Here is a 20,284-nt window from a genome sequence, read left to right as displayed (position 1 = left end):
GTTACTAATTCTGTTGCATCAATTAACAACCCCACTAACTGTGCTCCCTGGCTTTTGCTGCTGCCACAAAGCTTTCTGATGGCTGTTGGTCTGGGATCTTTGATGTTTGCTTGGTCAGGGGTGTGTGTGCGTGCGTGTGTGTGTGCTTAGTTTGGTTATCTAGTTCTCTTGGGCACCAGGGGAAATGGGGTCAGAATCCAAAAGACTTGCCCGGAGCAATTGCCACATTACAATACTCCCAAGTACTTTCCATTCTGAGGATGGCAACATTCCACCTGAAATAAAGACACTGAACGTCTACCGCAGTCAGAAGACTGCTTGATTTTCTTTACCAAATAGAGCCATGCTAAGTTGGAAACACGAGAAAAATCTTGAATAGTGAAATCGGATTCTGGGTTCAGGGGTTTTTCTCTGGTCTTGTGGGGCTGGCCCAGCCCACCTTCCATGCCCCCTTCAAGGCAGCATCTAGGGGAGGTGTTCAGCATCTGAGGTTGACTGCTGTGGATGGACCTATGAGTCCGCCACATTTCTACAACCCATCCTTGGTCAGAAACAACTAATGAGAAGGGGGTTGCACTGTTGTTTCATCTGAGCCGAAGCATACTGGAGTGGTGAAAGTGTAGGTCTGTGTAGCCCATCACACAAGTCACATCATAGGAGGGGGGTTCCTCCCCATGTAGCCTTAAATCATCAGGGAATAAGTTAATTATGATGTGCTCATCTTCTCTCCCCCCCCCCCAAACAGACAGCCTGAGTTACTCTTGTGGCTGCTACTTGCTGTGTGGAGGGGTGTGGCTTTTAGAGGTGCTGTTCCTGGTTAAAATGTTGTGGTTTCTTCAGTTCTACATGCTGGAGATGCCAGATCCCATATTTTCTGTGGCTGTTAAAAGGTTCCATATCAGTGGGGGGGCAGGGGAGTACTGGGCTTCCTGGCTGGTGCTGTAGATTTTCAAATATCCTTTTACCATCTTCAGTGCTGGATGCGGTTACAGTTAGGTTAGGTTAGCTTTAGAGACAGCTTTGAAAAGTGTTGTAACTTGCCGTAAACCTTTATGGTGTCCCATTGATTAGAAACCCAACTCAAAATAATCAAGGGTTAGCTTGGAACCAGAGTGCAGCTTAACTTCACATGTTACCAAATGGCTCAAAGCAAATGGGTGATGAGGAGGCAACTGGATTGATGGAGAGTTGTGGAGAGCTTCTTGGTTGTCAGGTGCAACTTGAGGTTCCTTCCCTCTCTCCTGCTGCCATTGAAAATGACAGGAACTCTGATAGTCTAATGCAGAGCACTCTCACAGGCATCATTTCCTGCAGTTATTGTGTCATAAGATATTCAGGTCAGTGTGACTCATGTGCTCGCGCCATTAACTGGCAGCTCCTCCGGCCCAGCTGCTGTGACGCTTGGTGAGGCTCATTGAACTTGCCAACTGCTATTTGAAGACCGAGGGGGCTGTGGGCACATCTTCCTCCAGGAGGAGCGCTATTCCTGGGGCCCTTCTTGCTTCTGCGCTCATTCAATTAGCGCAAAGTGTTTGCACAAAGATGTGCAACACAAAGCTGTTGGAAGCAACTGTGAACTCCCCTGTGGGGAGGAGCAGCAAACCTTGTCAAGGAAAGGAGGGAGGGTGTGAAAACACTCTGCTTACCAGGAACTGAGGTTTGCCTTAGAGTGGGAGGGGTTTCTCCTTGGCAGCCTTTGACTCCTGCCTCATTAGGGAATCACATTTTCTATTTAAGAAAATTTCTATTTTAGTTCCCGCTGGGCAGATGCTGTGAATTCTGTCAGGCCTCTTAGTTTCGGGACTGCTGAGCAAGGATTCTTGTGCCAGTCTTGTTTCTCCAGCAGGCTTGGTCCCTTCTACACACTTCTGGTGTGGTACACAGGTGGAACAATCCATGCCCTCCCCGATTGGCTCTGTCACCTTCCAAAGGGCAGGGTTTCTTCTGAGCTCTTCAAGCTCCCATTTCCACTTACTTTCTTTTTTCCTCTCTTTCTCTCTCCCACCCCCCTTCCTTAGATAGTATCTGAGGTCCCAAGATACCATGTTAGAGAGTAAAGCAGTAGCAGGAGAGTAACCTTCCCACCACCCAGCCAAGATGTTGTCCTCAAACTGCAGCTAGGTGCCTTGAGCCAGATCCACCCCTCCTCTGATGCTGGAAGAAAATGAGCTATTTGTTCACACACTCACTCTGTCCTCCATTCAGGCAAACAAGAAGTGTGACTAGTGGTCAAGGGCACATTCCAGAAAGGCTAAAACATTTGGGGTTCAAAGCAAGGGCTAGTGACTGGTGCTGCGTAGAGTCCTGAGGGCCACCAGATCAAAAAGCCTGGAGAGCTGTGTTCAGGCCCTGGGTCTGAGGCCCCCTACCTCTTCCCTAATGGAAGCAGTTTTGCTCATCCTCTCATTCGGAGGCTGCTCTGTCAGGCAGCTGAAACTGTTGGGCTTGGGAAGTTTGGTGTGTCTGGGCATCCCGCTGATGACCACCATCACAAAGCCTGCGTCTTAACAGCACCAGCCATGAGGGCCAGGGACAAGCCAGTGGGCCTGCTGCATAGGGTTGGCCTTGACTCTTTGTGTTCCTGATTTAGCACAAAGTGCTCCTCCAGTGGGATTTGGAACAGGGGCTGGTATTTTGAACTGTTTGACAGAACGATTATAAAACAGAGAAAAGGACACCAATTCATCTCTGACTCTCTGCTGCAGCCATGGCCTCCATCATCTTGTCTGGAACCCTGAATTTCTTCACTAGTCTGTTAGTATTGCAAGTTGCAGGAGTTGAGATCTGGGAGGGGAGTAGCAGCTGCAGGAGTCTTGCATGTTCCCCTTCCAGACCCTTTTCTGGTGCTGTTTTCAGAGCAGCATTTTGGGATTTCTTTCCAGCTCTTGAAGCTGGTCAGGTACTTTGTTGTGTTTGCTTGATCATCAAAGAGACTTTGGCTAGTTGAGTCCCTAAGCGGCTGCTGGACCTGGTCTGCTCTATAAACAGGAAACAAAATGCAAAGCTCCAAAGCATCACTTTTCCTTCTCTCCGCCCCACAGGCTGTCTCAGCAGGTCGAAAGTGGTTCTTTTGAGGGGTGGCCCAGACAATCTCCGAATTCCTTACGATCCCATCTGTGCCAGTTTTACATGCCTGGAGAGCTTTCAGCTGATGTATTGTGCAGCCTTGAGATTTCTCTGTAAGCAAGGCTGCTTTCCAAGGAGAGAGAACTGAGGCAGGCTTGTCCGAGGCCAGCCGGTACATCCCTGGTGGCTGTGGTTTGACTTGACCCTGAGCTCAACCCCCTTGCACTGCTTAGAGCAGGACAAAATTTGTCAGTGGCTTGCTGTGTGTCCTGGTTTCTGTACAGAAGATTGAAAGAGGAGGCCTCATGGCCATCTAAACCTGGAGTTGCCAGCCAGCAAGGCTGCTCTTGATAGCCAGCATAGCTGTCCGTCCCTGCCTGTAGCCACATCCCAGGGGTTGTCTTCTGCATCTCTCCTCCTCCCTATCCACCCTGGAGGTGGATCTCTTCAGACAGGTGGCTCATTCTGTCCTCTGCAGACAACCTGTGGCTGTGAGGCAGGGAGCCTTCCCTTCCCTTCGCTTCCTGCTTGACCACTAAACTTGGGGCTGGTTTCTCTCTCTCTTTTTTTTTTTTTTTTTTTTTGAGACCATCAAGAGGATTTTAGCAGGGTTCTGATGATCATTGGGCTGTTTCTGTTGGAGAGGAGAAGGCACCCCCAGGAAAGGGTAGTTGTCGATAGGGCAACTTTTCCTAGCCATTTTCTTTCCACTGAAGCTTTAGTCCCTTGTTGTGTTTTGAGGAAAGCTAATGTCAGTGAAACAAATACTAATTTTAGAAAGCCCTAGACTGTTGCATGATGGTGACTCGGGCCAGGGAGGAGTCCTCGATGGCTACTGGAGGGGCTAGGCAGAAGGAGGGCCTTAGGTTGCATGCTGGAACCCCACCCACCCCTCCTGTTGTTGACCTGTCAGCTGTTCCATTGGCTTTCTTTCTATTTCCTGCTGCTTTCTTGCTTCGTTGTTGAAGGGAGGATTCAGACCCATCCAGGTAACTTTCACTACTGGTTCTGCATGGCCTCACTGCCTCTCGATCACATGCGCCATTAGCGGCCAGGTGTCTTAGTGCCTGACGCATCATTTCGCACATTGAATGTTGAGCGTTGGGAGATGTCGTCGTCACACGTCCCTAGTCCTCTGGTTGACATTTGTATGGTCAGAGAAGTTAAGTTTAGATCCAGGAAGGGGTTGCCGTCTACTTAGATCATGCCTGGAGTGATGAAGAAGCTTCCCCAGTTTCAGACAGGTCAGGGAAGGTAAGTGTGTGGTTGGCCTAGGACTGAACGCCAGTGCAGGTGTCAGGTTCCTCTTGGCAACCCCTTTAGAGAAGTGGCCTTATACACTCCATCTCCAAATGACACCCATCCCCATTCCTGCCCTGCCCCCTCACTTCCAGGGCAGGACTCGTTAGATGCAAAGACTATCCTGGTCAGACTCATCACTTTTCCCCGCCCACCTGCGTTGCACGTGGGGCAAGTGGGCTTCCGAGGCAGAAGACCCTTGGCCAGAGAGGGCCAGCTAGTTGTTGATCAGGTGCATGACGAAAGCACCATGAGTGCGGCGCACTGCTCTTCCAAGAGATGGCCGGCTAAAATATGGGGCTCCTTGCTTCCCTCCTCCAGTTTTTCCAAAGGCCTCAAATCCAGCCTCCCAGAGCAACGATCCAGAATAGCAGCCCTTCCATCCGTCCTGGTGCACAGACGCCAACCGCTGTCTATCAGACCAATCAGCACATCATGATGGTGAACCACCTTCCCATGCCGTATCCAATGCCTCAGGGCCCCCAGTACTGTATACCACAGGTAAGGTCACAGCACCCTTAAAATGATACAGTTGACTTGCATCTTAACCTGCACAATCGCAGCTTCACAGGCTTGGCACCCGGCCAGCTAACAGGGCACAAATGAAACCTACGCAAGGTGAAGAACTCATTAAGCCTGTGTGAGAGCTTCCCAGTCCCTGGTAAGCAAGTGAGAGAGCTTAAAAGCTCTCTGCCTTGCATGGGGAGGGCAAGACCCACACAGTGCACTGGCATTTCAGCAAGGTAGCGATGCTCATGCCAGGGTGTTTCCAGGGTTGTTTTGACTATAAGCAATTTTGGTTTTATGTGACATCCCCAGAAAGGAACCGTGGCGCAAGTTGCGAGTTGACTGTAAAGGTAGGGCAAGTCAGGGAGGGAGGCATGTAAGTGCTCCTGTTCTTTAATTCGGCTGGTGGTGACGATGTATCTGCAGCTGCCTGCAGGTTGTGTTCAATGTCAGCCCTTCTGTGACTCAGCTGGGTGCAAGTTAAATCCACAGCACAGGTGTGCTTCCGTTTCCCTCCTTCCCCTGAGTTTTCAATCCTTGGGTGGAAAAGGGGAATCGGGGCAGGTCCGGGAGGAATCTCTGGCACTTGGTATGCAGGCACCTGCCTTACCCAGGCCATTGGCCCACCTAGCTCAGTATTGTCTACACTGACTGGCAGCAATGGCCCCTGAGGTTTCAGGAGAAGGGGTCTTTCCCCAGCCCTATGTGAAGATGCTGCCAGGGATCAAACCTGGGGGCCTTCTGCATGCCAAGCAGGGGTTCTGCCACTTTGCTGAGACCCTTCCCCTGGAATTTTGGAATCTTCAATATATTTGTTTTATTTATTTATTGCTTTTTTAGCTCCCAGCATTCCTCAAAGGTGTTCAGAGCAGCATCGCATGGGACTGTAACCAGCTAAGTTTTGCTCAGAGTAGACCCATCAAAATGAACACACCTAGGTTAACCAAGTCTGTTGATTCCAATGGATCTCCTCTGAGCAGGCCTACTGTTGGATACAACCCATGATGTTCAGTCTCCCCCTTTTTAAGTCTTCACAACAACCCTGTGAGGTAGGTGGCTGCGCCCTTTGTATTGCCCTCCACTGCTGCATTTTTTCCCTCTTTGCTCTGCCTGGTGTGGGAAGAGAGGCCAGTAAGTAGTCTGGAATTGTATTGATTGTGGACTTAGTCCCTGCTGCCAGGGGACCAGCAGGTCAGGAAGTGGGCGACAAACTGCCATGAGGCCAAGAGTTGGCATTTGCAGGGCCGAGTGGGGAACTGCATTAATGGCATCATTAATAAGTTAGCAGGATAGCTTTTCCTGCTCATAAAGCCCCTTGCGCCATTTTCTGAGCCTCTTGTGCCATTTCTGTTTCAGTATCGTCATAGCGGCCCTCCGTATGTGGGCCCCCCACAACAATATCCCGTTCAGCCGCCAGGGCCTGGACCATTTTACCCAGGACCAGGACCCGGAGAGTTCCCCAACGCCTATGGTAAGAAGAGGTTTCCTTTGAAGGGGGGTGGGTAGCAGAGCAAGGGCCATTTGATATGGTCCTTTCACCCTGTAGACTGACCTTTATGCAAACCAGGCTTCCTGTGTTCATATTCCACACCTTCAGCACTGTAGCATTCCCATTTTGGCTTCTCTGTGTTAAAATGAATATACAGTAGGCCTGCAGGTTACATTCCAGGGGTTCACATGCAAATGCAAAATCAAATGAAAACCCCCAGAATCACTCCCGTTTAACTGTCCCTGTCTTAATGGGCTCTGGGAAGGTCATGCGAGGCCTCTGGAAGAGGCAGGGGAGCTTCTGTGAGATCTTGCTGGAGTCTCACACAGTCTTCCAGAGGTGTTGCACAGCCTTCCCAGAGCCTTCACCTTGCTTATCAAGATCTGGGAAGGTTGCATGAGATCTTCTATGACCCCTTATGGCTGCCTGCCCTCTCCAGTTCGTTTATTTTCCTGCCATCTGCACAAAGCTGCAGTTGTGCAAATAAATCACATGTAAGTTGCAGGTCTAAATTGTGACTTGAGTAGATTTTCCTCTTTAATTTTGATGAATGAATTCTGTCACTTTGGCTGCATTGCCTTATTGGTGCGCTCTGGTCATCCTGGGGCAGAGGGGGCAGGAAGAGAGTTATGCAAGGACAACCAAAGCACTTAACTGCTGGAGAGCTTGCTTGGAGATGTTCCTTTGGCACCTGAGGTCAGGGCCAGCCTTGCCATCAGAAGGCGTAAAATGGTGTTTTAAAAAAAAGAGGTATGGGAGTGGATTGGGGGCTGAAAATCTCTGGAAGCTGGTCTGCCCAGCACCCAGTCCTGTGGGTTATCGGCTTTCTTGTGAAATTGGGGCCTGCTCACCACTTTGCTTAGAACCTTTGGCAAATGGGAGACTCTGAGGTCTTTACTTTCTTAGGAGTAGAGGGTCACTTTGCTTCATTGGCTCTGGCGGCAATTTTGTGTGTGTGTGCGCACGTGCGCGTGTGCGCGTACGTGTGTGTGTGTGCGCGCGCGCGCATGCAGAGGTTGAGGAGGTGGCTTTGTTCCTCCAGGAAAGAAACTGAGCCTGTCATGTCATTGGCCCAGTCCTATGGAACTCTTTGCCACTGGAGATTCAGCGGGCGCCGTCTGTGCCAACTTTTAAATGCCTACTGAAAATTCCACTAGGCCTGTGCACAGGCCTTCCACAGTGGTCTAATAATGCTTGTCTTAAATTTTTTTATGGTTTTACTGTATGGCTTTTCATTGTAGTAAGCTGCTGTGATATACACACACATATGCAAGCCTGGGGGGGGGGGCACTCCCAAGCAGAGGGAGCAAGTGGCCCCTCATTTCCCTGACCTTGAAAGAGGAAAACTAGGAGTCACACTTTGAGGTAGCTCGTCCTGGGTGAAGGGACGTGGCTTTGAGCACTTTGCCACAGGCAGGCAGCCAAAGGAGTGAGCCTAAGATTCTCCTTGTCCCCCTTTACCCACTGCAGGGGCACCTTTCTACCCAACTCCCCCGGTGTATCAGTCCACACCCATCATAGTGCCTACGCAGCAGCAGCAGCCAATCCCACCAGCCAAGCGGGAGAAGAAAACGGTAAGAGAGATCTGCAGCTGAATGCTGAGCCCTGTGGGTTGAAGGGAGAAGCTGGAAACTGGGGAGGTTGACACTCCCCTCACCATGGGAGGAGTCTCTCTCACAGGTGTTCTGTTTAAAGCCTTTGTTGTTATTTACTCACCTTCCTCATATGTGTTTTAAGGTGATATATGCAATATAATCAAAACAGTTTAAAATAGCAGCAAACGAATGGGAAAACCCTAAAAAGAAACACCCATTGTGGAGACCTCAGCCACTTAGAAAGCTTTTCAGAACAAAAATACCTCTTGGCAACACCTTCGTGGGCGTTATAATGGGGGTACCTTTGGGGGTGGGGGTGTAACATTATAAAAGGGGCACCTCTTGGGGTGGGGTTTCCTTCCACCATGTGCTGCTGTGGCCCTTGGTGCGGCCCTCTGAACCATGAGTTGCGAGTGTCATGCTCCCCTCACAGCATGAGGCTGGACCCCCAGCCAAGCCACTTTTTGGGGGAGGTGATTTGAGCGGGTGCTTCGTTCCATCCTTTCCAGATCCGCATCCGAGATCCCAACCAAGGGGGCAAAGACATAACGGAAGAGATCATGTCTGGTGGAGGAAGCCGCAACCCCACACCTCCCACGGTCAGGCCCTCGTCCACGCCCACCCCACCCCAGGTAACTGCGTGGGGACGGACACATGGTGGTAGGAGGCTGGCACTCATTCTCTGCTGTAGCCTCCTTGCGCAGCATCTGTATCCCGGTGGCACTTCTTGCCCTCACCCTCTCCTGCTCATCAGCTGCAAGGCAAAGCCAGTCATCCTTGGAAAACGTCTTGCCAGAGATGAGCCAGCTCTGAGGGCAAGGAAAGTTGGAGAAGGACCTTGGCTGCTTCAGGCGGGAGGGTCTCCAGGACTTGGGTTGTGGAACATGCCCCAACTGTAGCTCCTCTCGGTTTATTGTTATTCAACACTTCAATTTTTTTTAACAAAGTACTTTGAAAGGCTTTCAGTTGAATTGTGGCAACCTTTAAATAGTTGGGTAGGGGAGAGGCATGCTTTCCCCCCAAATTCCATGGCATGGGGGGTGTCCAGATAACTGGTTGTGCCTTCTCCCTTCTCGCTGCTGTGAATAGTAATTTGTCTTTCTCCTCCTGCTGCTTTTCTCCCTCCCTCCCCATGCGCTTTTTTTTTTATGACCGTATATCTTATTTCTTCCTTTTCTTGATTTTTTTTCCTTTCCAACCCAACTGGGTTTTCTGCCCCTCTTGCTCGCTTGTGTTCCATGTTGCTAGTTTTTATGTTCGCATGCTCATTATCACCCTTTTTTGTACTTCAAATCCCAGCAGCTGCCCAGCCAGGTCCCCGAGCACAGCGCTGTGGCGTTCGGGGCCATGGAGAGCTCTCACCTCGCTGCCAGCACCCCCATCGCTGTGACAAGCGACCTGAAGCAAGGTGGGTGGACGGATCTCTTTCTCCCAGTTTTGAGAGGTGCTCTCCCTCTCTCTGTGAGGAGCCTCGAGAGCTGGTGAATCTGTGAGCCTGAACACTGAATCATTTCTGACCTTGTGGAAAGCGCCACCTTTCAGCTTCCCATCTGCAAGTTGGTGGTGATGATGACATTGACCCACCTTGCTGGTTTCTGTAGCGCTTTCACAAGCAGCCTGTTGGGCAAAAACACATGAAGTTAACAAGTTTTCTGAATTTTGGCCAAGGCAGACTAGGGGGGAAATGTGTCATGAATGACCTATCACCGATAGGAGCACAACATCTGGAAGGCACCAGGTTGGCAAAGGCAGTCTCAAGCTAGTGCTTAAATGAGCTGTAAATTCTTTGTGACAAGGAAGCCCCTTCTTTGGCACCCTAGAGCCATCAGTTACCCCCCGCAGCTTGACTGCTGGCCCGTTGGGCAGCTCCTTTCACACTTGCTCCCCACTGAATGCTCAATAGAACCAAGTGCTTCTTTGCTGCCAACACCTCCGCAGGGGGTGGTTGACGTAGGTGGCTGCAGCAGCGTGCAGTCGTGGTCACACTTCTGGCCAGTTCTGTTGTGACCCAGCACAGCCACTCTGAACCTGGAAGGAGGGCAGCAACTGCCAGGTTGGAGTGGCTGCCCAGTTGCTGCTCTGCTGAGTGCTTAGAGGGACCCAGCTGCACTCCTTAGGGTTCTCCATTGAGGAGGGAGGCAGGTGTAGCTGAGGTTGTTGGTATTCTGTGGGGTGGCTGATGGAGAAGACATTGGGGGAATGATACATTTTTGGGGCATTGTTGGCAGGGTTCTGAGTCACTGCAGCTGCCATGACACTCTTGGCCAAGTAGGAAGGAGTCTGGTTGGGGGGGGGTGTTTGTAGGGCTGCCTGGGCTGACAGGCATTCATAGTTGTTGCTCTTAATTTAATCATGATGGTGTTAATTTAATATTCGTTTCGCTGTTTATAATTATGCATGGGTGGGCTGTCGCTTGTTCTCTTTCTGGTTGTTATAAAAACATTGCAACAGTAAATGCTCTTAAAATACACGTCTTTACTTCTGTTTTTGCAATATAACTTAGAATATATCTAAGAGCCTTGTTGAGACTTGATGTATCCATGAAACAGTCTGTGCTTGTAGATGTCAAGATTAGAAATTAAACCTGGTCTTTGAACACCTTGCACATTTATTGAGTTCCCCCAGCTGTACAATGGGGCTTTGGGTTGTAACTCCTCCTTCTGGGATATGCAGGGTCACCTTGGGGTAAGACTCTGGGCAGGGGGTGGAGCAGGTAACGGTGACTGGGCAATTTTTAGTCTTTATTTCTTAAATACATAACCCATCTGGTGCCCCAGGCAGTTAAAATTGGATGATGATAATAATAATAATAATGGCAATAAACAAGGCAGGTAAAATCACTTCTATAGAATTAATTAAATACCACTGGCACTAGAATAAATTTAAACAATTTATAGGTACTGGGGTCAAACTCCTGTCAGGATAAAAATGCACAGGTGCATCTCACATTACATCAGGGTTATGATCCTGGCTGTAACGTGCAAAGGCATAAGCATGTAAAACTAGAACAGCCTCTGGAATGGTCCTGCAAGACCATCCCTACCTGTCCAAAGCAGTGCTGAGCAGGCCTTGCCCCTGCCCCTCCATGTAAGACACCTCATCATTCTCACTAAGCTGTATAAAGGTCTTGCAAGGGTGCCCATGAGATCTTGGACAAGGCTTCCAGGGGTTTTTTCTTGCTCTTCTGGCCCTTTTTATTTTTTAAAAAATTCAGTGATCCATGTAAGGTATGATCAAGAAAGTGAAATCAGCCTAAGGTGCGATCTACCTGTATTCTCTTGCTGGCAGAAGGGATTATATAGACTCCCCTTGATATGGGAGCTCTAGACATTGGGAGCAGACGCTGAAGGGGCTCCCCAATTAGGAGCCCACCAAATGTCCTTTGGGTGTTCACAGGACAGAAAGAAGAGCCCCTCTGGAAAATCTTGACGTCCAGACCTCATGTGAGAGACTGTAGTTACTGGGAGTGAGCCACATTCTGCTTTATGTCTGGCCAAAGGCAAAAAATAAAAAATGAAGATGTTGCATTCAGTCAGTTCATGATAGCTGATCTGAAAGTCAGAGGCTGGCTGCAAAAGCTTTGAGAAAATGGCAGCCAGAAGATTTCTCAGCCTTGCGACTCCCACAAAACTAGTCCTCTTCTTTCCTAGTGGTGCTTCAGTGCCCTTGAACCAATCCCCTCAGTTGCTGCCATTGTCTTTGGTGACCCTATAGCAGAGGTGGCCTTCCAGTGTTCAGTCCCTTATTTACTGACTTGTGCAAGACAGTTGGGTTTCAGATATTAGTGGCAAAACCTTTTTTGTAAATAGCGACTGGCCCTCTTGACTGTGAGTTTAGAAAGGCACCAAGAGTCCAAAGGGGGAAGTTCAGTTGGTCCCTTGACAGTAGTGACAGGAGACGCCAGGCTCAGCCTAGCTTGTGGGGGTTGGGGGCGATGCATGCGCTCCACTCGTTGCATTGGCTGCTGAATTGGGCTTGCATCCCAAGATTCCCATTGTACATCTTGCATCTCCACCCCTCATGCACAAAACAAGACTCTTTAGGGTAAAAAACGAATGCTGTGGGGCGGAGGGAGCTCCAACATAGTTCTCAGGACTTGAGACATTGTCTTTTGATTTATCCTGTAAATGCACATCCATGTTGTTAATCAGCGTCTTCGAAGCAACCTTGGCAAAGAAATCCACAAAAGGGCCCGTAGTTCACTTTTTTCACAGCTACACTGCTTGCGCATGGGAGCCCTTTGTGGCTCCAAAAAGTCCCCTCCTCTGTGAGGAGGTGGTTCTTAGTGCCAAGGCAAGTGGTCCTTGACGCCAAACTGCCCTATTAGGAACCACCAAAGAGAACAGCTAGGGTTTGGGGGCTCAGACTCCTTTTGTATTGCAGAATGGGTGGCAAGCAAACTTGACAGAAAAGAGCAGCACATTGCTTGCTTAATCCCCATTTCTTCCTTCAGTAACCTCTGGGCTGAGAATTGAGGACTCTGGGCAGGGAGGTGCGTGGGGGTTTCTGCAGTTCCTCTTGGAAAGTGGGAGTGCGTAGATAATTGATGCAAATTCATTCTGATCTGACGAGTTAAATGGCCCTTTCTAACTCTTCCATTTTTTCCCCCCAGAAGAGAAGCCTAAAGCAGATCCAGTATTAAAATCTCCTTCCCCTGCCCTCAGACCAGAGCCTAGTGGAGAGAGGAAAGATCAAATGGGCCTGACAGCAGAGACCCCGACCACCTCCTCCTCCGAGACCTCAACAGAGCTTCCTCTCACGGCTTTGCCCTCCCCTGCGGTGGTCATTGCTGCCGCCGCCACTCCTCTGCCTCCTAAATCAACGTTTGCACCAGACTCAGAGGATGGATGTGAACTTGCTTCCTCGAAACAGGAAGCCGCACCTCTTCACAGTGCTGCGCCCTGCATGGAAGTGCCCGTCTGCCCCCCAACAGATGACGCCAGCGCAGATATAGGCAGGGAGCCCCCTAGAATAGTCCCCAACGACCTCCAAGTGACTGCTAGTACTAATCTAATTACTGAACTGAACGGAGTTAGTGAAAGGGTCACAGTGACTGATGGCATCTTGGAACCAGATCAACCAGAGGCAGCTGGACCCTTGGCTGTGGATCTGGAGAGCCCAGAGGCACCTCTGGACCAGGCAGAAAGTGTGCCACTTCCAGCTTCCGTCACTCTTCCTGCTGTTCCGTCTCTGCCTCCATCTCCTCCTCCCAGCCCTCCTCCCGTTTCTGCCGCTGCTACTGTTAGAGCGACGAGCCCTCTTCCTCCGCCACCATCTGCTTCTCCTCTCCCACTACCTGGTGCCCTCCCTGCTCTTCAGGGGGATTTAGAAGGAGAGGAGGCCACAAGAACTACCCTTGGCGAAGACACCCAGGAAAATCTGGAGAAAGAAGAGGTGGAGGTAGACGGACAACCGGAGGACAATGCAGACTCTCAGGGCTTGAATTCAAAGAAGGGCCCCGGAGCAGGTGAGTATCCTCACAGGGGGTCACAATGGTCTCTCCCAACTCCTTTAAAGTCTGTGGTACAGTTTATTCAGGGCCTGGACAGCTTTGCGGGGTTGCGGAGGGCAGGTTGGCTGCACAGGGGGAAAAGGATCAGTTGCCTCAACTCCATGTGTGAGTGTGTGCTTTCTCCTGTTCGGTTGCAACTTGGAAAAGGATCTAGAGGTGTGTATTTCAGAGGGCAGCTAAGTAGGCCCAGAGGAGGCCGGATGGGTGGAAAATTTGCTCAGTTCCTTAGATTTTTTTCAAATCCTGAAGGGGAGACAGGGACTGATGGGGACGGGGTAGGCTTGTTTCCTTCCCCACAATGAACAGGGCTTCTATGGTATGATGAGCAAAAGCGAGAAACAGCCTGTGAAAGTGGTTTGTTTTTATGCTTCCTGCTTTATCTAGCAGAAAGCAGGCAGAACAACCATTTAGGGAGAGCTGCATTGGTGGGTGGGTGGCAGACTTGGGATGGTTAAAATGCTTGGCATTTTGCTGCTTCTCTCTCTCTCTCTCTCTCTCTCTCTCTCTCTCGTAAAAAAATAATTCACAAAACCCACCTTCTTTTCTGGCTCAGAATCACTTCCCATATTATTCATTTTTAAGTTATTTTTATCCTACATCTTTAGGATTGGGCTTTTTACCTTTGTACTGTTCCCTTTCCTTTTACATAAAAAGAAACCCAAGCAGTCCCAGAGTTGCTCCCAAATGATGTGTGAGATTACTTGCCAACACCTCTTTAATGTTAAAGGTTTCACTGTGTCTCTGAGAAATATGTATGGTATTTGAATTGCATTTCTTATCAAAGAGATCATCGCCCCAGCTTGAGGTAGTTTTCTTTTAATTTCCTCTAGTTGCACAGCTTTGCCAAAATAATTTCTCTTTTCCTTCCTTCTTCCGCCCCATAGAAGCCAATTATGGGATGTTGGTGGCTTGTGAGGATTTGAGGAAAGCCAGCCAGCAGCAGCAGCATATGGGGTGTGGAGTTTAGATGGGAACTAGGAAAAGCCCCTCTTTTTTTCTTGTGTCAGTGTAGCACCTGCTTCTTCCTGCTTCTCACCAATATTTTGTGTGACGGAAGCTGCCTCTCCAGGGTGCTTGGGTGCCTTAGAAGGTGTGCTTGGATTGTTGTCCTTTCAGACTTGGGCCCTTCACAAGCACGTCTCTTAATCACTCTCTTGATCTGGGGAAGATTGCAAAGCTTTCCCTCTCATCTGTGTTGCAGCTCCCTGTGTGGGCATGCGCTGAAGTGGTGGAAAGTAGGGAAGCCAGCTTCTGTAGTGCTGCAAAGGACTTGGTTTGGCAGTGGAGCCTCCTTGCCAGCTGAGATGCTGACAGCACCAGGACATGACTTGGGGGTCTCAGTCTCTGAAATGGCTCTTCACACCCAACTGCCATTGTCTGAATGCTGATCCCATTCCTTCCCCCTCTGCAAACATGGGGGCTGCTGCCACCACAGACGAAAGTAGATGGTAGCTCCTCCCCCCTCTCACCCAGTGCCATGGGGTGCCTCATGTGGGTATGGCCTGGACTTGCACACACCCCTGCCAGGGTTCCTCCTGAGCCTTGCCTGACAGGGCAGTATGTCATAGTCTTCTGCCATCGCATTATGACATGGCAACAGGGCTATGCTCCGGTCAAGCCTTAAGTTTCATCCCTCGGACCTCCCTGCGATCCTTTCGTCCTTGGTCATTGGTGGCCAGTGATAGTGGAAAGGGAGGCCGTGGGCTGCTTTGTGGGGTGGCCACAGAATTTGCAGTTCCTGTCCTGGTGGGAGAATCCCAGGTATGTGCTTAAGACAGTTCACCACTAGCATTTCTAAGCAGTAGTGTTTGTCTTCTGGGCATCTCCCTAGGTGGGAGGAAGCACTGGGTTCATTACTGAACTCTGCAGTTAACATGAAGGGGACTCTGGGGGGAGTGGGGAGAGAGAAATCACTTAAGAGGGCATTATGGCCATCAATTGTTAAAAAGAGAAGCATCTGGGAATGTTTTAATAACCGTGACTCCAGGCATATGAATGGCTGTTCTGCAGTTCTAATGACTTCTACTTAGGCTGGCTCTGAATTGCTAAAGTCCAGAATACCTTGGGTTGGTCTGTCAGGTGCAGCTGAGAAGCATCCTGTGTTGCTTTATTGGTCCTCATTGCCTTTATTTACGGGCGTTCAAAGAAGCCGCCGCACAAGGAGGCTCCTCTCCACTATCCTTTGTTTCTATCATGCTTAAATATTGCAGTTAGAAGGAAGGAGGGAGGTTTAGGGTAATTAAGGCTATTACAATTTAATGCACAGACGGGGGGTAACTTTTGCTTTGTGGCTTGTTTTGAGGAGTAGGTGAAAAGTTGCCTGTTGCACAGTTATGCAGGTCATTTGTGTGTCCACCAGTAACTAGTTTCTGTGGAAAGTCCTGACCATTTTCTGAACTGGGGGAAGTGAGTTTGAGCCCATTGTGGCTGCAGCAGGGCAGGGTGTGGGGAGCACATTTCGCACCAGCCTCCAGAGGTAGTAGGTGGTGAGCTCTTTGTAGATAGTTTTTTTTTTCCTACTGAGATGGGCCTGGCTGATTTCACCAGCTGAAATGCTGCACTCATTCCTGGAAGGATAAGACCACCAATAGGACACAGTGGCTATGTGCTTCCTTCCAGATCAGAGGCTGCTTGCTTCTGAATACCAGTGGGTAGAACAGGCCACCAAAAATCTCTGTGGTTTTCTGCGAGTAGACCAGGAACCCCCATGCGTTTCAGTCGGTAGACCTGGCTTCTGAGAATCCCCATCCTCACTAAATAGCAATCGCTGGGGAAGAACAGCAGGACTGAGGGTTAAGTTCTTTTCCTTGGGTCAAAGCTGGCCAGGCTCTTTGTCCCCTCGTGCTTTGTCACAGCTCTCTGGGTCCACCGTCTCTTCCAAGCTGATGCTGTTAACAAGCTGCTAACCCTTTGGCACATTTTAAGGTGCTTAGACCTATTTCTGCTCTTGTTGCCAACAGAAACAATATTAAGCAAAGAAGAATCTGCACTCATGGTTCTCCAAAGCCACCTATCTATATAGGCCCTGTTGGTGTTTGCCCTCTGGTGTTGGAGGTGTAGAACTGCACTGTGGCTGTGTTTTGACTTCGTGTGGGTGTGCATGAGAGAAAGAGATAATTGGGATGGGGGAATCTGATCTTCCAGGTTGGAAGCACAATGAATCATCTTTTCAAGGGGCATTTAAAATTACACTGCAAAAAACAGTTGCTCTCAGTGTTTCATTTACAAAGTCTCAGCCAAGAGTCATACAAGAGGACTTACATAGGCAGCTTTGTGTCCCCACTGCACCCCACAGCTGCCTATTGCTGTGTCTTGCCTTGGACCAAGGAAGAGGCAACAGGGCCAGGGCCACACTTCCGTAAATTGTCAGGAAGTCAGAGGAACTTCAGTGAGGGGCAGAAGTGTCACCTCTTGGTTAATTTGCACCTCTAGAATCTCTTGAATTGTTTTCCTAATGTCAGCTGTCAATGTGACCCCTTTCCCCTTGTCTTCAGGTTGTTTCTGTGAGGCTGAGGCAAGTTTCTCCCCTCCCCATATTAAGTTTACTGGAAAAAGGGAGCCCGTGCTCAAGGCTGTTCTGTTCCAAGCAGGCTCCGGATTTGACAAATAACCTGTCCAACTTTATCTTGTAGCCCAAACAGCTGCAACTGCACCAAAGATGTGGAACAAACCAAAAGAGCGGAGCCAGGCCGCCGAGGAGGGGGTGGAGGCCGAACCCGAGGTAAGGCGGGCAGGAGGGCGGAGAGGTGGGGTGCTCAGGAGCCATCGTGCTGCCAAGTTTCAAGGGATTCTCTGGCCCTAGAGGTGAACCTACTAAGCCAGGGAGCCCCAGAAGTTTGCCTAGTTTCTGATTTTGAGCGACTGCCCTTGTAGAGAGGGATAAGTTGAGGAAAATGTTAAGAGTGCTACAACCTTCATCAGACTCCTCTCCAGACTCCCATTAGCCAGCTAGGACTGGCAGTCCAGGAAATCCAGAGGGCACCTAGTTGGCAGAGGCTGCAGTATTGTTTGCTAGTGGAGCTTTTAATCAGTTCTGATGGGGAAGTGTTGATTTGGTGGGGGGGTGTCAATTGAAAAACAAAATCATTTTTAAAAAATCATTTGGGCTGTTCTGGACGCTTTACAGCAACAGAGCAGTGTCAATACTTTGGAAACTATTCCAAAATGATAGAAACTGGAGAATGCCTGGTGTGTTGTTGTTGTTTTTTTAATCCATAATCTCTGTTTGGCCAGCATTTCCCTTTTTCAGACTGAGAGCCTTTCTCCCTCATGGGCAGCCTTCCAGGGGCCAGTGGAGGGCAGGGCCAGGGGCATAAAAAAGAAGGCAGGGCAGTATATGCAACTCCCACCCTTTGTACAGTCATGCAGGATTCTACACGCTGCTCTAGCTAGGCAAGTGAGAAGTCTCACGACTCCAACCAGGTGTGCAGCAGCAGAGCTAAGGAAAGGGGCATTTCCTCGGAAGAGTCCCAAGGACCAGTGAGAGGAGTCTGGAGGGCCACATGCGACTTCCAGTCCTTAGATTAGAGGCAGTGGAGCTTTGTCTATTGAGTGCTTGGCAGAGAGTAGAACGCTGATTTGGGGCTTGCTTGTTGTTTCAGCCTAAAGCAGAAGTGGAACCTGGAGGTGACAGGATACTTGAATCTGAACAAGAGGCAATGAGCCAGAAGACTTGCCCTAGGAGGGACTCCCACTCTGACCTTAAGGTAGCGAAAGCTGCGGAGGAGAATGGTGAGCAGGAAGGGGAGCCCATTCGCAACGGTGCTGAGAACATCTCCGAGGGGGAAGGAGGTGAGGGGAATTCAGGCTGCGCAGAGAGTCCCAGTGAAACCCCGGCCGGCCAGTATAAGCCAGGTAAGTCCCAGTCACCCTCTGCTCATCTTACCCTAGAAGTTGGGGCATCCTCAGCAGTGTTGTCTTTCCGTGGCATGGGCTGTTACTCCTCTGCCTCTTTGGGGGAAACAGCATTTCTCATAGCAAAGGGGTAAGAGAAAGCAATGGGAAAGGAGCCCTAGTTACCTGCTTTGCATGCAGAAGGCCCCAGCTTCAGCCCTCGGCAGCATCTCCAGGGCAAGGAGAACTGCTGCCAGACAGTGTAGATGATACTGAGTTAGATCAACAGTAAGGCAGTTTGCTTTGTTCCTGTGTAACCAGGAAAATGTTGAGCAAGCTGACACACACACACACAGAGAGAGAGAGAGAGAGAGAGAGAGGGAGCCTTCCTAGGAGAGGGCTTGGTGTGGTGTAAGATGCAGCTTCTGGACTAAGAGGGTGATTCTTTGACTCAAATCTCCAGGCCACCTCCGGAGTTTAAGGGCCGCTTCATGCAGTTGGCAGGCATGCCTTGGTTCTTGTACACATGAGCCGGAAATGGACAGTTGGCTATGACTTGCCAGTATTTTGAAAGAAGTAGCTGGCTGCAGGTGGAGTGAGCCCCTTGTGAGGTGGCTTCTGGAGAAGAAGGCATCACTCCATGTCAATGCTTTTCCTGCCTGGAAACCTGCCTTTGCTGCTTGGTTCCCTGAGATTCTGACTCTGAATCTGTGTGGATTCAGCAGGGCATGTGGTGGAGCCCACGCTGGCACCTCCAGGGCCCTAGCTGGCAGCCGTCACTGCACTTACGCCTCCCAACTCCCTTCCAGGCCTTTTAATTTTTCATGTGGTGCCAGAGCTCTCGTTTCCAGGATGTCAAACTTGTGGCTCCAGATGTTTGCCTCCCTTTAAAGAGCACTTCATTGGTGGTTAATTCCTGAAATTGACCCTTTGAAAGACTGAAACATATAAATTCTTTATAGAATATCTGCTGGGCCTAGACTACCGTCTTCTCTACAAATCTCTGCTGCATTGCCCCTTTGTGTGATAAAAGTGACCACCTGTAGCTCTTTGGGCAACCTATGCTCCCTGAGCCTCCAGGTGCATCTGCACAGAGCAGAGTGCACAACTGTCCCTCTGCTGCATGCTCTGCTGCTGCTTGTACTGTGCTTCCCAAGGGTTCTTTAGAACAAAGCTACAAAACCTGTGGATGGCTGTCCCGGTGCTGTCCTGCTCTTGCTTCTTCCCCTTCAGCATCAAACCCTTCTTTTTTTCCTTCTGTGCAAAGGGGTGGGGGGGGTGTCCCTCAGTCAAGAAAGGGCTCAAGCAAGGCTCCATGTGACCAAATGGATGCAAAGCCAGTCCTCCACAATCAGAGTGCAACATTCTTTTTCCACGGAGCCATGCACTCATTCCCTCGACCATTTCATGACTTCCCCACAAAATGGGGACAGGGTAAGGCAAAGGAGAAAGACCCCCATGTCCACAATTCTAATTGGAGCAAGGGGGCCTTGGTGGGGAAACATAGCGCAATGAATTGCCCCATCCTGAGGCTGGTGTTGTCATTACAGAGCAATGGAAGCCCCAGGACTCCGAAGGGAAGAAGCAGTACGACCGGGAGTTCCTCTTAGACTTCCAGTTCATGCCTGCCTGCATCCAGAAGCCAGAGGGGCTGCCGCCCATCAGCGATGTGGTCCTTGACAAGGTATGGGGCTAGTGTGTAGGCAGAGGAAGTGAGTTTGTGGTGGCGGCTGAAGGTCGAGAGAAAGGCATGCCTAGTGTTTTGAACTGAGAACTTGGATTTTGCAACATTTTGAAGACCTGGTCCAATTTAATAAGGCACAAGAGGAGATGCTGCCACTGGACTGGGTTTAAAATTAGATGATATGTATGCATCTTCCCCAAAACATTCTTCTAGCCTCAGGAAGCAGAAAACCCCCAATTCCCTTCCCCTGAGCTGCCTCTCTGTCAACAGACATGAAGAAACTTTGCTTTCTGGTGGTG

The 20,284-nt window shown here is 49.9% G+C and overlaps 1 protein-coding gene across 28 annotated transcripts in view; it reads left to right on the top strand.

Moving 5' to 3' along the window:
* EIF4G3 (eukaryotic translation initiation factor 4 gamma 3) overlaps positions 1–20,284 on the top strand; it is a 77,070-nt gene that overhangs the window by 38,941 nt on the left and 17,845 nt on the right. For 16 of the 28 annotated variants that reach the window (XM_079986682.1, XM_079986676.1, XM_079986697.1 and 13 more), the window contains 10 exons: positions 4,035–4,055; positions 4,687–4,866; positions 6,229–6,343; positions 7,832–7,935; positions 8,466–8,588; positions 9,256–9,364; positions 12,569–13,423; positions 17,101–17,189; positions 18,070–18,322; positions 19,852–19,985. In XM_079986682.1, the coding sequence (XP_079842808.1) occupies positions 4,035–4,055; positions 4,687–4,866; positions 6,229–6,343; positions 7,832–7,935; positions 8,466–8,588; positions 9,256–9,364; positions 12,569–13,423; positions 17,101–17,189; positions 18,070–18,322; positions 19,852–19,985 (1,983 nt within the window). The remainder of the gene's footprint in view (positions 1–4,034; positions 4,056–4,686; positions 4,867–6,228; positions 6,344–7,831; positions 7,936–8,465; positions 8,589–9,255; positions 9,365–12,568; positions 13,424–17,100; positions 17,190–18,069; positions 18,323–19,851; positions 19,986–20,284) is intronic. The other 12 variants (XM_079986688.1, XM_079986683.1, XM_079986692.1 and 9 more) reach the window with 3 other exon arrangements.

Source organism: Podarcis cretensis (genome assembly GCF_951804945.1).
Source record: "Podarcis cretensis genome assembly, chromosome: 8".
NCBI classification, from domain to species: Eukaryota; Metazoa; Chordata; class Lepidosauria; order Squamata; family Lacertidae; genus Podarcis; species Podarcis cretensis.
Note: the sequence above shows the minus strand (reverse complement) of the source record. Positions and strands in the feature narration are given on the sequence as shown.